The 12,222-nt window shown below is 41.3% G+C and overlaps 1 protein-coding gene and 2 long non-coding RNA genes across 3 annotated transcripts; all 3 read right to left on the bottom strand.

Moving 5' to 3' along the window:
• Positions 1–275: 275 nt before the first annotated feature.
• Positions 276–4,037, bottom strand: LOC143103548 (E3 ubiquitin-protein ligase Mdm2-like). The gene is made up of 7 exons (XM_076267281.1): positions 4,026–4,037; positions 3,256–3,330; positions 2,015–2,148; positions 1,423–1,481; positions 1,244–1,302; positions 760–915; positions 276–655 (listed from the first exon to the last, which is right to left on the bottom strand). The coding sequence occupies exons 1-7, from the start codon at positions 4,035–4,037 to the stop codon at positions 452–454; spliced, it is 699 nt and encodes a 232-aa protein (XP_076123396.1). The 3' UTR covers positions 276–451.
• A 1,229-nt stretch (positions 4,038–5,266) lies between these two features.
• Positions 5,267–7,270, bottom strand: LOC143103583 (uncharacterized). The gene is made up of 4 exons (XR_012982905.1): positions 7,206–7,270; positions 6,196–6,383; positions 5,840–6,058; positions 5,267–5,750 (listed from the first exon to the last, which is right to left on the bottom strand). It is a non-coding gene; the product is annotated as an uncharacterized LOC143103583 (long non-coding RNA).
• Positions 7,271–7,955: 685 nt separating this feature from the next.
• Positions 7,956–10,318, bottom strand: LOC143103572 (uncharacterized). The gene is made up of 5 exons (XR_012982896.1): positions 10,147–10,318; positions 8,691–8,871; positions 8,450–8,548; positions 8,218–8,363; positions 7,956–8,023 (listed from the first exon to the last, which is right to left on the bottom strand). It is a non-coding gene; the product is annotated as an uncharacterized LOC143103572 (long non-coding RNA).
• Between the last annotated feature and the right edge of the window lie 1,904 nt (positions 10,319–12,222).

Below are 12,222 nucleotides of genomic sequence, written 5' to 3'. Positions count from 1 at the left end.
CTCTTATCCTGTTGACATGACCTATAGTGCAAGACTGCCAGCCTGTGACGATATCAATAAACTGATAAAACATCTGCATTTGACAAGGGCAAAAGTTTCGGAACGTTAAATCCTATGTGTGATGAATAACTCTAAGTGAAGTGTATGTATGATAGATAGATAGATAGATAGATAGATAGATAGATAGATAGATAGATATATACTTTATTAATCCCTAGGGGAAATTCAAGGTCACAGTAGCATACAGACAACATACACACACACATTCACTAACAGCAGAAAAAGTAATTAAAAGTATATAATATAAAAACACAACTAAGCAATAAGGACTGTAGAAGATAAAGAATATACTAAATATACTATGATAAATCTTTGTGTCTGTGTGTGCGAGGAAGAAAGTGGTGGAAGGTCTGGGCCTCAGGAGACATAGGTCAGCACGACGGACTGGGCCTCAGGAGACATAGGTCAGCACGACGGACTGGATGTCCTGGCGGCACACTGGGCATGGCTTGTTGCAGTTCTTCAGATTCATGGCACAGGTGTAGCAGGCCATGAGGTGCCCGGTGTGGCCGTGCACGATGCAGCCGTTCGGTGGCCGGCTCTGGCAGATGACACAGGGCTCCAGGCACTTAACGGGCAGACAGGCTTCATAAACCTGCGCAGGGAGAGAGAGATAAGGAGAGTGAGACCGGGCGTCTGGGGCGGGCAGGAGCTGGTCAGTGCTTTCATCTGTGGGGTGGGATGAAACCACTCTGACACCTTGTCTTCCCTTGAAACAGAGGCCTCATCATTCTCGCTGTATGTGTCCGAGTCGATCGACTCCACCTCAAACTCCACGCTGAACTCGGAGTCCGAATCGATCGACTCCACCTCAAACTCCACGCTGAACTCGGAGTCCGAATCGTCAATGAGGTACTGTATGAGTCAGAGAGAGACGCTATTACACATGTGCAAGCACACACACACACAGGAAAGAGGACACACACACACACACTGTGCTTGTGCTGCCACTCACACATCATCTTAAGGGCGCTCTCTACAACGGCTCTGAACAAGCCCAGTCAAGTACATCTAAATTTAAACTAGTTGACTTTAATACATATAGCTCACATTCATTTGCATATGTTCATTTTCATTCATTCATACAAAAAAACAATCTAAAAAAAACAGCCACACAAAACAAGGCCTCCAGATTAAACCAGGACTTTGTTTTCTTTCCTTTTGAACAAACCAATGTCTTTACCTCTGATCTCCCTTCTGCTTCATTCTGGCTGTCGAGTTGCGAAAGTGCAGGTTGAGATTCTACATAGAAAAGAGAGAAGTCAACTTAACTTTTTAAATGCAGCAAAACTTTAGGTTAATGTTTAATAGCTCATAGTAAACATATGTAAAGATACAACTGAATACATAAAAATACTACACCTGCTGTTTGAGTGGTTGTCACTGCAGTTAGGTTTTTCATTATCATAGCAAACAAGACTCTGCAGAGCGAATGTAAGAACAGTTAAGAGTCAAAAACAGCAAAGTGCTTTTGCTTTCACTATGAGCGCTCATTTGCTTATCTTAGTCAGCTTTTTTACAACAACTTATGTAAGTGTAAATGGTCACAAATACAGCAACACTATTTTCCAAAACACTTTTTTTTGTTTACGGCACTAACTCAGTACAGGAGGGTGAAGAAGTACCGTAGCTGTGCAGGGTCAGACAGAAGGACAGCAGTGGGGGGCAGCTGTGTGCACAGACACCAACACCTGTGCTCCAGCCCTTCCTAACCCTTCCCTGTCCCTAAACGCCCCCGAGGACTACTCAACAGCCCAGCTGTTCACTGCCACCCCTCCCAACACATACCCTCTGTGTGCATGAGAGAGAGAGAGAGAGAGAATTTCTGTGTTATTAAGACAGAGAAATAGTATGAAAGTGTGAGAGAGTGAGAGAGAGAAATTAATAATAGGGGGAGGGACAAAAAGAGAGATATCTGTGTCGTCCACAAAAGTGTTCATGTATCATTAAGTACCGTGGCTCTTTCAAAGAGAATGTTTCGACCCTCAGCAGAGCTCCAAGCGCGTCGCCTCCACAGTGCACTATGTGCTGCTGCTGCTGGTCGTAGAGATGCTTTATCTTGATGTACTTACCGAGGTAATACATCACCTACAAAAACAAATAGCAATCACTTTTAACTCATACACTTAGACACACCTTGTCATGCACTAATACTTATCTATTTATTACAATGGTGGGCATTTCAGTCTTCAGACACTTCTCTATCTGGCGACAGTCTAAACTGACAGTTAACGAATGTCTGCATGTATATATGTATACTGGTATGTGCAGTGAGCGATATGTGGATATGTGATATGTAGATATGTGGATATGTCAAATGTTGGATTTTTGCTTTGTGATAAATGTATCTGCTGCTGGACACCTTAATTTCCTTCGGGATCAATAAAGTATCTCTACTCTACTACTCTACACGCCCAGAAACAATTATGTTAACCATGGCTGTTAGTCTTTTCTCAGTCCAATGATGAGAGCAGAACTTGTCTCAGATGAGTAAAAAACTATTCCACATATTGCCTTCGCCTCCGTAGACCAGTACATGTAATCTGTCTATCATGGTCTGGGATGACTAACACTTCCTAACTAATTCATACAAGCTTCCCTCGAGCCCACAGCCATGGCAAGAAAAAAATGCCATAGTATTCAAATTACTACTTAAGTTAAATTAATACTTAAGCCTACCAGGACAATTTGACTGAACCCAGGGTGCTTAAAACTATTAGGTTATGTACAGATTGTACCATTAAAATTATAATGTTGCAAATTGCACAGTATATGCCTGGACAAGACTGGATTGGTTTTGAAACCTAATGCACCCATGTCACAGTTCAGAGGCAAATATCAAACTGGTTTGACAACACAAACAACTTCCAGTCACATGCCCTTGTAATGAAAAGCACTTATTTTTAACCCAAACCTCAGAAATGGGAAGCTAGACCATATTCACTCTGAGGTACACTAATTTTACTGTAGTTATGTATTAGATGGTTAGAAATCTCTGTACATATGGAAGTTAATATCCACTTGCCAAATTATGTTCAAAGGCTTAAAACTGTTTTTCTAGTGAAAATGAAGGCATTGTGCTTCAGAGATTGTGCTCATAGACTAAAGTGAAAAGCATGGGCCCAGCTTGCAAACACTAGTGCCCAGCTTGGAAACACTAGTGCCAGGTGAGCTGGAGTTTGTCCTTAGACTCACCTCTTTCAAGGTGAAGACAAGTTTGTCAGCACCTGCCTGCTGTAGCAGTGCCTGTAACTCCACCTGTGGTCGTACCTCAAAAAAGTAAACACAAAGATGCCTTTGTTTTTAGAAAATGTCTTCGTTTATAATAAGATGGTGCAAATGAAATTAAGTTGTTCATTTGATCACTCACCAGTTTCTCATGATAAGCAAGTTCATTTGCAAATTGTCTGCCATTATCAACCAAATCTGTAAATCTTACATTAACTTAGCTATATTTCAATCGCCACTCAGTCTATCCACGTTTAGACCTTTGTATTAGATTTATAGGACTTTTATAGGACAAAAATACTTGATATCCACCTACAAAAATGCAAATATTAGCGTTGCTACCGCTTAACGTGAAGTTGGCAGATTGTTAACGTTCGTCCATGCACACGAACATGTTAAAACACACCAGCATAATGGCATTAACGCTAACTAACTGCCTTTCAAAAAACGACAAATCAGCTACTTTTCCGGATGTGTAACCTAATCTAAGATACAACAAACATATTAATGTTTGTGCCAGAAAAAGAAAAAAAACCGGGACTGTATCATATGCATTTTCAAAGTGATGTTAGCCATGTAGCCATCGTTAAAATATCCTATGAAATTCGATATTTAGACTTGTAAATCATGCTGCAACACGCTGCAAGAATATAAGGTTACTCGAACTTGCTGCTTCAGTTGAAACATTTTCTTATACAAAGCATTATCTATTTAATATGTTAATGCGAAAAACTTACTACTGTTTCCATGATCCCGATGGCTAGCTCGATGAAAATAGAACGTTGAAACCGGACATGACAATGTTAGCAAAAGCGGCTAAAACCAAAGTGTCTCTGCTAAAAACTTAGCCGAAATTTCAAAATAAAAGACCACGCGATCCAGTATGAGAATGACCGTCTGTGACATGTTAAGGAGCCCCTCTAGTGTGGGTTTGAATCCTGCCTGGGGAGACTGGCCCTGAAGTAATTGATAGCTGACAAAATGTTTTAGCATTGTTTTCACTCTGAGAACACAGTCTAGCAGAGTGTGTGCGTGTGTGTGTGTGTGAGAGAGAGAGAGAGAGAGAGAGAGAGAGAGAGATTGGGAGATTACAGTCTAACAGTGTGTGTGTGTGTGTGTGTGTGACAGTGAGACAGTGCACATTATGTGCTCATTGTAATAATGGAGCAATAGAGGATGAATTACATTTCCTCACCGACTACCTACAATGATATAGAATATATTCACCCTGTATTCATTACTCTCAAAAATGAACTAAAACTTCCATTCCTCCTGGGTGAGATAGTCACTTACCCAACTTGCCTCAAAATACCTACAGTCCTGCCACATTTTGAGAGAGGAGTCAACCAAATAATATAAACAAAGCACAATGCTCTTTTTTATTGTCATTATTATTATTATTGTTATGTTTTATTATTATTCATTTATTCACCTATTTCACTGCTATTTTATCTCTTTTTTAAAAATATTATTATTTATTAATTTTCTTTTTACATTGTTATTACCTGCTTTGGCAATATTGTATCTACATTCATGCCAATAAAGATTCTTGACAGAGAGAGAGAGAGAACAGTCTAGCAGAGAGTGTGTGTGTGTGTGAGTGAGAGAGCGAGACAGCACAGTCTAGAGTCTAGCAGTGTGTGTTTGTGAGAGAGAGAGAGAACACAGTATGTGTGTGTGTGTGTGTGTGTGTGAGAGAGAGAGAGAGAGAGAGAGAGAGATTGGGAGATGACAGTCTAGCAGTGTGTGTGTGTGTGTGTGTGTGTGAGAGAGAGAGAAAGAGAAGAGAGAGAGTGTGTGTGTGTTTGAGAGAGAGAGAGAGAGAGAGGGAGAGAGACAGAGAGAGAACATAGTCTAGCAGTGTGTGTGTATGTGTGTATGTATGTGTTTGTGTGAGAGAGAGAGATATTGGGCAGAGTCTAGAACTTTGAACTTTATTTGAATACAAATCAACATACACATACGTTCTTTTTTGGTGCTTAAAAGCGGCATATAGGAGGCAAATCCAGCACAGCAATGTCAGCAAACACCAGAAAAATGTTTGTCTCATTCATCTAACCAGTCCAAGTCAAGACCTTCACCTCTGAATGATGTCTTGTTTACGCCATAGTCCCACAAGATTTCGTCATTGCACTGGATATCCTTTGTTGCCAGGAACAGTATAGTGTCTCTGCAACCATCAGGGAATTTCAATTGGAAATGTACCGGCTTGACATTGAATTTCTTTTTAGAATGATTCATCCTCCTCCCAAATGTGTCTTTGAGAGGGTGACATTCACAAGGGAAGGTCTGTGCATCCATACAAAGACTGGCACCACCTCTGGTCTTGAAAAAAAAAAGATAGCCCATTTCTCCACTCTGCTGTTCTGCAAGCAATTTCTTTCCTTCAGATGCCGGGATTATTCGGCCATGGTAGTCACAAAGGACATCTCCTTTGGTGAATGGCATGGTGGCAACGACACCTACAACAGAACAGACTAGAATATTTACGGCCATGTCCATTTCAAATCTTGACATTGCTTTTCATTTGTTATGTTTCTTGTTTGCTCACCTTTTCCCTTATCTCCACCAAAGTCCTGGATCTGAAGCCCTTTCCATTTTTGCTCCGAAACTGCCTTTATGATTTTGCCATCCTTTTCAATGCTCGTCTTCTGTTCAGATATCCAAGCCTGAAGAATATCCTTAAGGTCCGGGAGGTTTGCGTGCCACTTTTCTTTGGAGATGACGAGACGGACTTTGTCCAAAGTCGGTTGATGCCTGCCAATGTGAGCTGAGATGGAATTGTAAGCTGGTGTCAGTACAGAAACAATGAAAATCAGCACACCTTCTCTTTTAGAGTATCTACAACATTCTGTTTTGTTTTCAAAGACATGACACTTATGACATGATGCATGGCATGATGCTTACCGAGGATATAATTTAAGCGCATCTTGTACTGCTCTCCTCTCCACTTGTCATAAACGTCACGGCCTTCAAATCCAGCGCTCATCCTCCTCTTTTTTGTGGGTGGTTCGTCGTTGAGAGTGACGGGAAACATTTCAACAAATGTTTCAAACTGGTCAAGAGCTGTTGTATTCAAAGCTGAGGAAGAAGAGCTATGAGAATAGGTTAATTTCAGGACTGCTGGGTGTACTTTCAAAAGCGCTACATTAAAGCATTCACTCATTCATATAGCACATACCTTTCAACAGATTGTAAGAATGAGAAATTAATAAATATCAGAACAAGAGGCTTTCGCGTAATAGTCAAAAGATAATGCGCCTTTACTGTAGCCTACAGTATAGAGTTTGCGAGGTGGAAAAAGAGAGGAAATAATAGCGTTTAAAATGTCCTTTTAAATTGTAGCCTAATAATGCACTGTTGAGCGTTTTAAATCCGAAATAATAAGGAATGTGAGGAGGTTGCTATTAACTTTAAAGAGTGCATCTACAATCAAAACTATCTACAGCCTATAACGCAAATTGAATAGCCATGTCCGCATACGGATGCCTGCTTTAGTTGACTGGATTTCAAGTTGAAGAGCTGATTAGGCTGATGTCCCTTGCATTTTGCCACTGCGAGGTCCGCACAGAAATGTTTCATTTTGCGAATGAGATGTCCACGCTGTCCCCTGTGCGACGTGTTGCCCCCCCCCCCCCCCCCAGTTTCAGAGCTATTCTAAATACAAAATTGCGCAGAGGGCCGTGACTGTGGTAAACTATCCTAATAGAAAACTGATAGCTTTCCTGGCTAAATGGTATAAGTTAGGCCTATTACACAACATAAATTGTGCTGACGACCCAAATAACCTAACCCAGTCTTTGGGAAACACTGCTCTGACTGATGTTCTCACAACTGAGAATATAGGGAAATTAATGTGCATTACATTGGTGTAACAGGGACCTTAAAAGATAATTGTTTGCAAACACAATACACACCTCTCACCAGCCACCTGTGTATCCTCAGGAATCGGCTCACTGCTTTGAGTCGTCTGCTCACAACTGAGTAAATAGGAAAAAAATACATATGGTTTACACTGGTGTGCATGACACAGACCTTGGAAGAACATATACCACTGCTTGCACACACCTCCCACTAGCTGTCTGTGTATCCTCAGGAATCGGCTCACTGCTTTGAGTCGTCTGCTCACAACTGAGTAAATAGGAAAAAAATACATATGGTTTACACTGGTGTGCATGACACAGACCTTGGAAGAACATATACCACTGCTTGCACACACCTCCCACTAGCTGTCTGTGTATCCTCAGGAATCGGCTCACTGCTTTGAGTCGTCTGCTCACAACTGAGTAAATAGGAAAAAAATACATATGGTTTACACTGGTGTGCATGACACAGACCTTGGAAGAACATATACCACTGCTTGCACACACCTCCCACTAGCTGTCTGTGTATCCTCAGGAATCGGCTCACTGCTTTGAGTCGTCTGCTCACAACTGAGTAAATAGGAAAAAAATACATATGGTTTACACTGGTGTGCATGACACAGACCTTGGAAGAACATATACCACTGCTTGCACACACCTCCCACTAGCTGTCTGTGTATCCTCAGGAATCGGCTCACTGCTTTGAGTCGTCTGCTCACAACTGAGTAAATAGGAAAAAAATACATATGGTTTACACTGGTGTGCATGACACAGACCTTGGAAGAACATATACCACTGCTTGCACACACCTCCCACTAGCTGTCTGTGTATCCTCAGGAATCGGCTCACTGCTTTGAGTTTTCTGCTCACAACTGACAACATGGAAAGATAAATATGCTTTACCTATGTATGCATGACATGAACTGTGAAAAAAAATAGAACCTGATCCAATTTAAACATCTTCTAGCTGGTGTCTGTGGATCAACTTATACAGTGTACTTGTGTGTGTGTGTGTGTGTGTGTGTGTGTGTGTGTGTGTGTGTGTGTGCACAGTACATATACTTACAACTTCCAAAGACGTTGTAAATCTGTTTTTGTGTTTGCAATGGGACCACCATTCTGTCCTAGAAAGAAGCAGCCTTCGTCGTCCGTATCTTCATCTTGTCTAAGTAAAGCCAGTGGCCGTATCTTGGTAAAGTACAACTCAAACCACTGTTGAATTAAATGAAAATATCAGCAACCAGATTGAATTTGGAATACATTATTCAAGTCGTTTAGACTGTGGCAACATACAGTACCTCTTCTTCTTCCTTTCTGAGAGTACAGGCCACTGAATTATCACTGAATTGGATGGTCACACCACTTGATGTCTGCTGTCTATCAACCCAACCTGCAGTCTGTAGAGCAGATGGTATACATGAATGAGCACATTTTTTTTGAAACAGGTATAATTTCTTACCTTTAAATGTATGCAAAGCATTTCATGACTGAGATGATTTAATTTTGTTGTGCAGGAATAAAATTTGGACACTTGCGTACTTTGAAAGTCTCTATACTCTTCAAAGATTTGTTGTATACCACAGACAACACGCCCATACAAAAGTATCGGAACTGTGTCGTGTAGTTTGTTGCCACGTTCACTCCAGTCTTAAGTTTGGCAACCATACTGCGCATCCACGGAGTGACGTCTTGCAGAAGCTGCCGTTGCTCAGCTGGAGAGCTAATTATAACCAACAACAGATGAGAGACACATATTAGATGCCTTATGAACACTAATAAAGATTGAAACCATAAGTCATTTAACCCTCTATACCCCAGTGGAATTCTATAACAATGCCCCAGATTCCTGGGAATTCTAAGAGAAAAGGGCAATTTGAGAAACATTTCAAATAACCAAGAATAACTAAAAATCTAATGAAAAGTGTCAATTGTAAGTTTCTTTCAGTTTAAAGATTAGAAATGGCTCTTTCAAATGATATATGATCCATTAAGAATTATATATTCATGTTTCCCATAGACGGCCATAGGCCTACTCACTTACAGTCTCAAAGTCTTTCACTAACAAAAAGTTATAAATATGGTTCACATATTTATGTATTAGAAGCTGGGAAACAAGATACTATATGAGTACTGATTTCATTGAAATAGACTGGCATATCTTGCACTTATTTGGGATTTAGCTGGACAGTAAGCCTTAGGCTACAGCTAAAAAATGATGAGGATATGAACTAACGTAGGCCAGAAGCATAGCGCATGAAATCGTGACTCATTTGATAAGCATGTCACCAAGAACAGGGACTGTTAAACCTGACATGGATTTACGTTTTGTTTTACATGCACATCATGTTATATAATTTATCTAAACTTGATCAGTTGATGATAATGAACCTGTTGCACTCGTTCACTAACCTTCAACCTATCCTGTGCTAACGTTAACATTACGAGTCTCAGACTAACGTTACATCAGTGAAGGTAGCAAATTAGCAGGCTTTTTTGTAATCACAAAGATGACGAGACATTGGCCTACTTGTATACAAATACATTTTCCTAACATCCATAAGCAGAAAACACAACGGTGGTTCCCGCTTTGGTTATTAGTCAACATAAAAACTCATTGAGAGAGACATACATAATAGTAGCCTAGTTTGCAATAACTATCTGTAAGTGGGATTTGATAATGTTAGCTTTACTGTACATGCCAGAAAGGGGTAATGTTAATGTTATGTGTTAAGATATAACTGCAAATAAACCTGGCATGGGTTTATCATAAACTTTATTGTTAATTAGGCCATGACCCATCACTGAATTATGCCTATATTTTGCTGGTGCTAGCTAAACTCAAACTCAAACTTTCACAGTGACAGCCATACGATTTTTTTTATGCCAGAGAGGCAGCTAGTCAGTCATGACAAACGGGAGGATGCTAACGTTAAATATATTACACTTTCATGTTTTTATTTTGTCATTTTCTTACATCAATATGATCGTCACTTACATCAAAACATGGTGGATGCATCTAATGAGAAAAGACGCGAACGCTTGTTAGAAGCCATAACTCCAGAGGCACCGTAAGTCCTCAGCCGGTCAGTCAACAGGCTAAACTCAAAAATACCGGAGAAATGTCAATAGCGACCTAGCCATTTAAGTGTGTCAAAATAAAAGTCTGGTGTTTATGTACCCACTAACGCCGTATTATTTCATGTATGAAGGTTATACTGTAGCAGGTGTCTCTTTAAGAATTGCGGCCGGCCGCTACAGGAGAATACAGAACGGTATAGAGGGTTAAAGGGAGAATCGAACCTTTCCGATGGGTCTTTGACTATAAAGAAGCCCTTGCTTTTCAGCCGGTCGATGAGGGCACGGAAGGGATCTTCCTCATTCATTAAGGAATCAACCTCATGGTACTCCCAACGTCTGCCCACTCTCGTCCATTCTTTTTGGGATATTTTGGCCTTGGTCAACTCAGCGTTACGCTCTTCTTCTGTGTTGTCCTTCATACAGGCCTTCTTAAGGTGACTTGACAAATTTTCATGAGGCTTCTCACATAACAGGCAGTAGACAATACGCCTATCAGCGGCCATCCTTCAATAAATGCAAAAAACACACACACACAGAGAGAGAGAGAGAGAGAGAGTTCATTGAAATAGTGAAATACCAATGTTATGAGTAGGATGTCTGATCCATTGAGCTTTGCTATCTGCTCCATGTTGTACTTACTTGTCAATGCTGCTTGACAACCAAGGAATACCAATCCTGATTAGTTATGTAGGCCCTGAAAAGGAAAATAATTTAAGAAAAAATCATTTCACTCAAATGGTCTAGTCAGCTTGCTGGTTATTAGTACATCAACATGTAGTTTGCTGTCTTCAGAGCATGAATGCACATCTGTCCCAAAGAGTTTAAACATGGGTCAGATTTCTTTAGAATAACAACAGAAAAATATGTTTTACTGTGTACCATACCGTTTATTGTAGCCTCCACAATTCCAATTTCCGTCAGTGAAATGTTCCAACTTCTTAGCGCTCTCTGGGTCAAAAGGCGAGTCACACACACTAGTTTGTGAACAAAAATGTTCAGGTCGTCTTTTAAACTGTGGGAGTGAGCGTCATATGTGACAATCATGTAGTGGATTCCCCATATACGATGCCATTGCAGTGGTCTTCAGATGTGATATCTCTAGCAGTGGATTTCACATATGCTGTGGGAGTGAGCGTCATATGTGAAAATCATGTAGTGGATTCCCCATATACGATGCCATTGCAGTGGTCTTCAGATGTGATGTCTCTAGCAGTGGATTTCACATATGATGCAACTATGGGTTAGTGAGCATTTGTGGTGGTGGGTTCCACATTTGGAAGTGTGTTCCACATTTGATACTTTTGGCAGCGGTCTTCACTAGCGGAGCTAGTAGGTTTGCTAGGGCCGGAATCGTATGCGAATCCGCAGGTATACCATGGGTTTGAGATTTTTTCGGTTCTGCTTAAGGCCTTAACCCTTGAGAGGTTAGCTTAAGTGGGGCACAGTGCACCAGTACTTATCGGTGCTTAAGCCTGGTTGTCCGTGGGGGGGGGGGGTGGTACCCAGAGGGGGGGGGGGGGGGGGTGATTGGCACTTTGTGTTGCGGGCTTAGGATAGAGTGTGTTAGCTAGTTTGATTAGCGTGTTTAATTTGGGTTAAGTTTAGGTGTAGGATACATACAGGGTAATGCTCACACACCCGCGCGCAGGGGACAGAGAGGAGTCTTTGGAGCCTCTGTGAGCAGCTGCAGCCTGTGTGAGAACATGCACTGTCTCCTAGGCCTCTCTGTGCCTCTCCAAGCGTCAGGGGTCAAACCAGAGGTCAAGCTGTAGCTAGTAGGCCTCTGACAAGGCCTCAGCCTAAGTTTGGGCCTCTGTGAGTAGCTGCAGCCTGTGTGAGCACAAGCACTCTTCCCCAAGCCATCACAGTAGCTAGTAGGCCTCTCACAAGACCTTAGCCTAAGCTAATGTGTGTGTGTGGGGGGGGGGGGCGCTTGGGTGAGATTCTAGATTAATTTTGAATCGGGGTCTACTGCCAATAGCCAAGGCCCATA

Source organism: Alosa pseudoharengus, unplaced genomic scaffold (assembly GCF_046254945.1).
Source record: "Alosa pseudoharengus isolate Yale_2024_CS ecotype anadromous, Long Island Sound unplaced genomic scaffold, YU_APseudo_1.1 YU_APseudo_1.1_scf_48, whole genome shotgun sequence".
Lineage (NCBI taxonomy): Eukaryota > Metazoa > Chordata > Actinopteri > Clupeiformes > Clupeidae > Alosa > Alosa pseudoharengus.
This window is presented reverse-complemented; position numbering and strand designations above follow the sequence as displayed.

What these genes read in the sequence shown, in the direction of transcription:
- LOC143103548 (XM_076267281.1), bottom strand. An exon ending in TTCTCTTTGAAAGAGCCACG is followed by an intron (nt 1,482 to 2,014) that starts GTACTTAATGAT and finishes TTCGCTCTGCAG; the next exon opens with AGTCTTGTTTGCTATGATAA. An exon ending in GACAACCACTCAAACAGCAG is followed by an intron (nt 1,303 to 1,422) that starts GTGTAGTATTTT and finishes TTTTCTATGTAG; the next exon opens with AATCTCAACCTGCACTTTCG.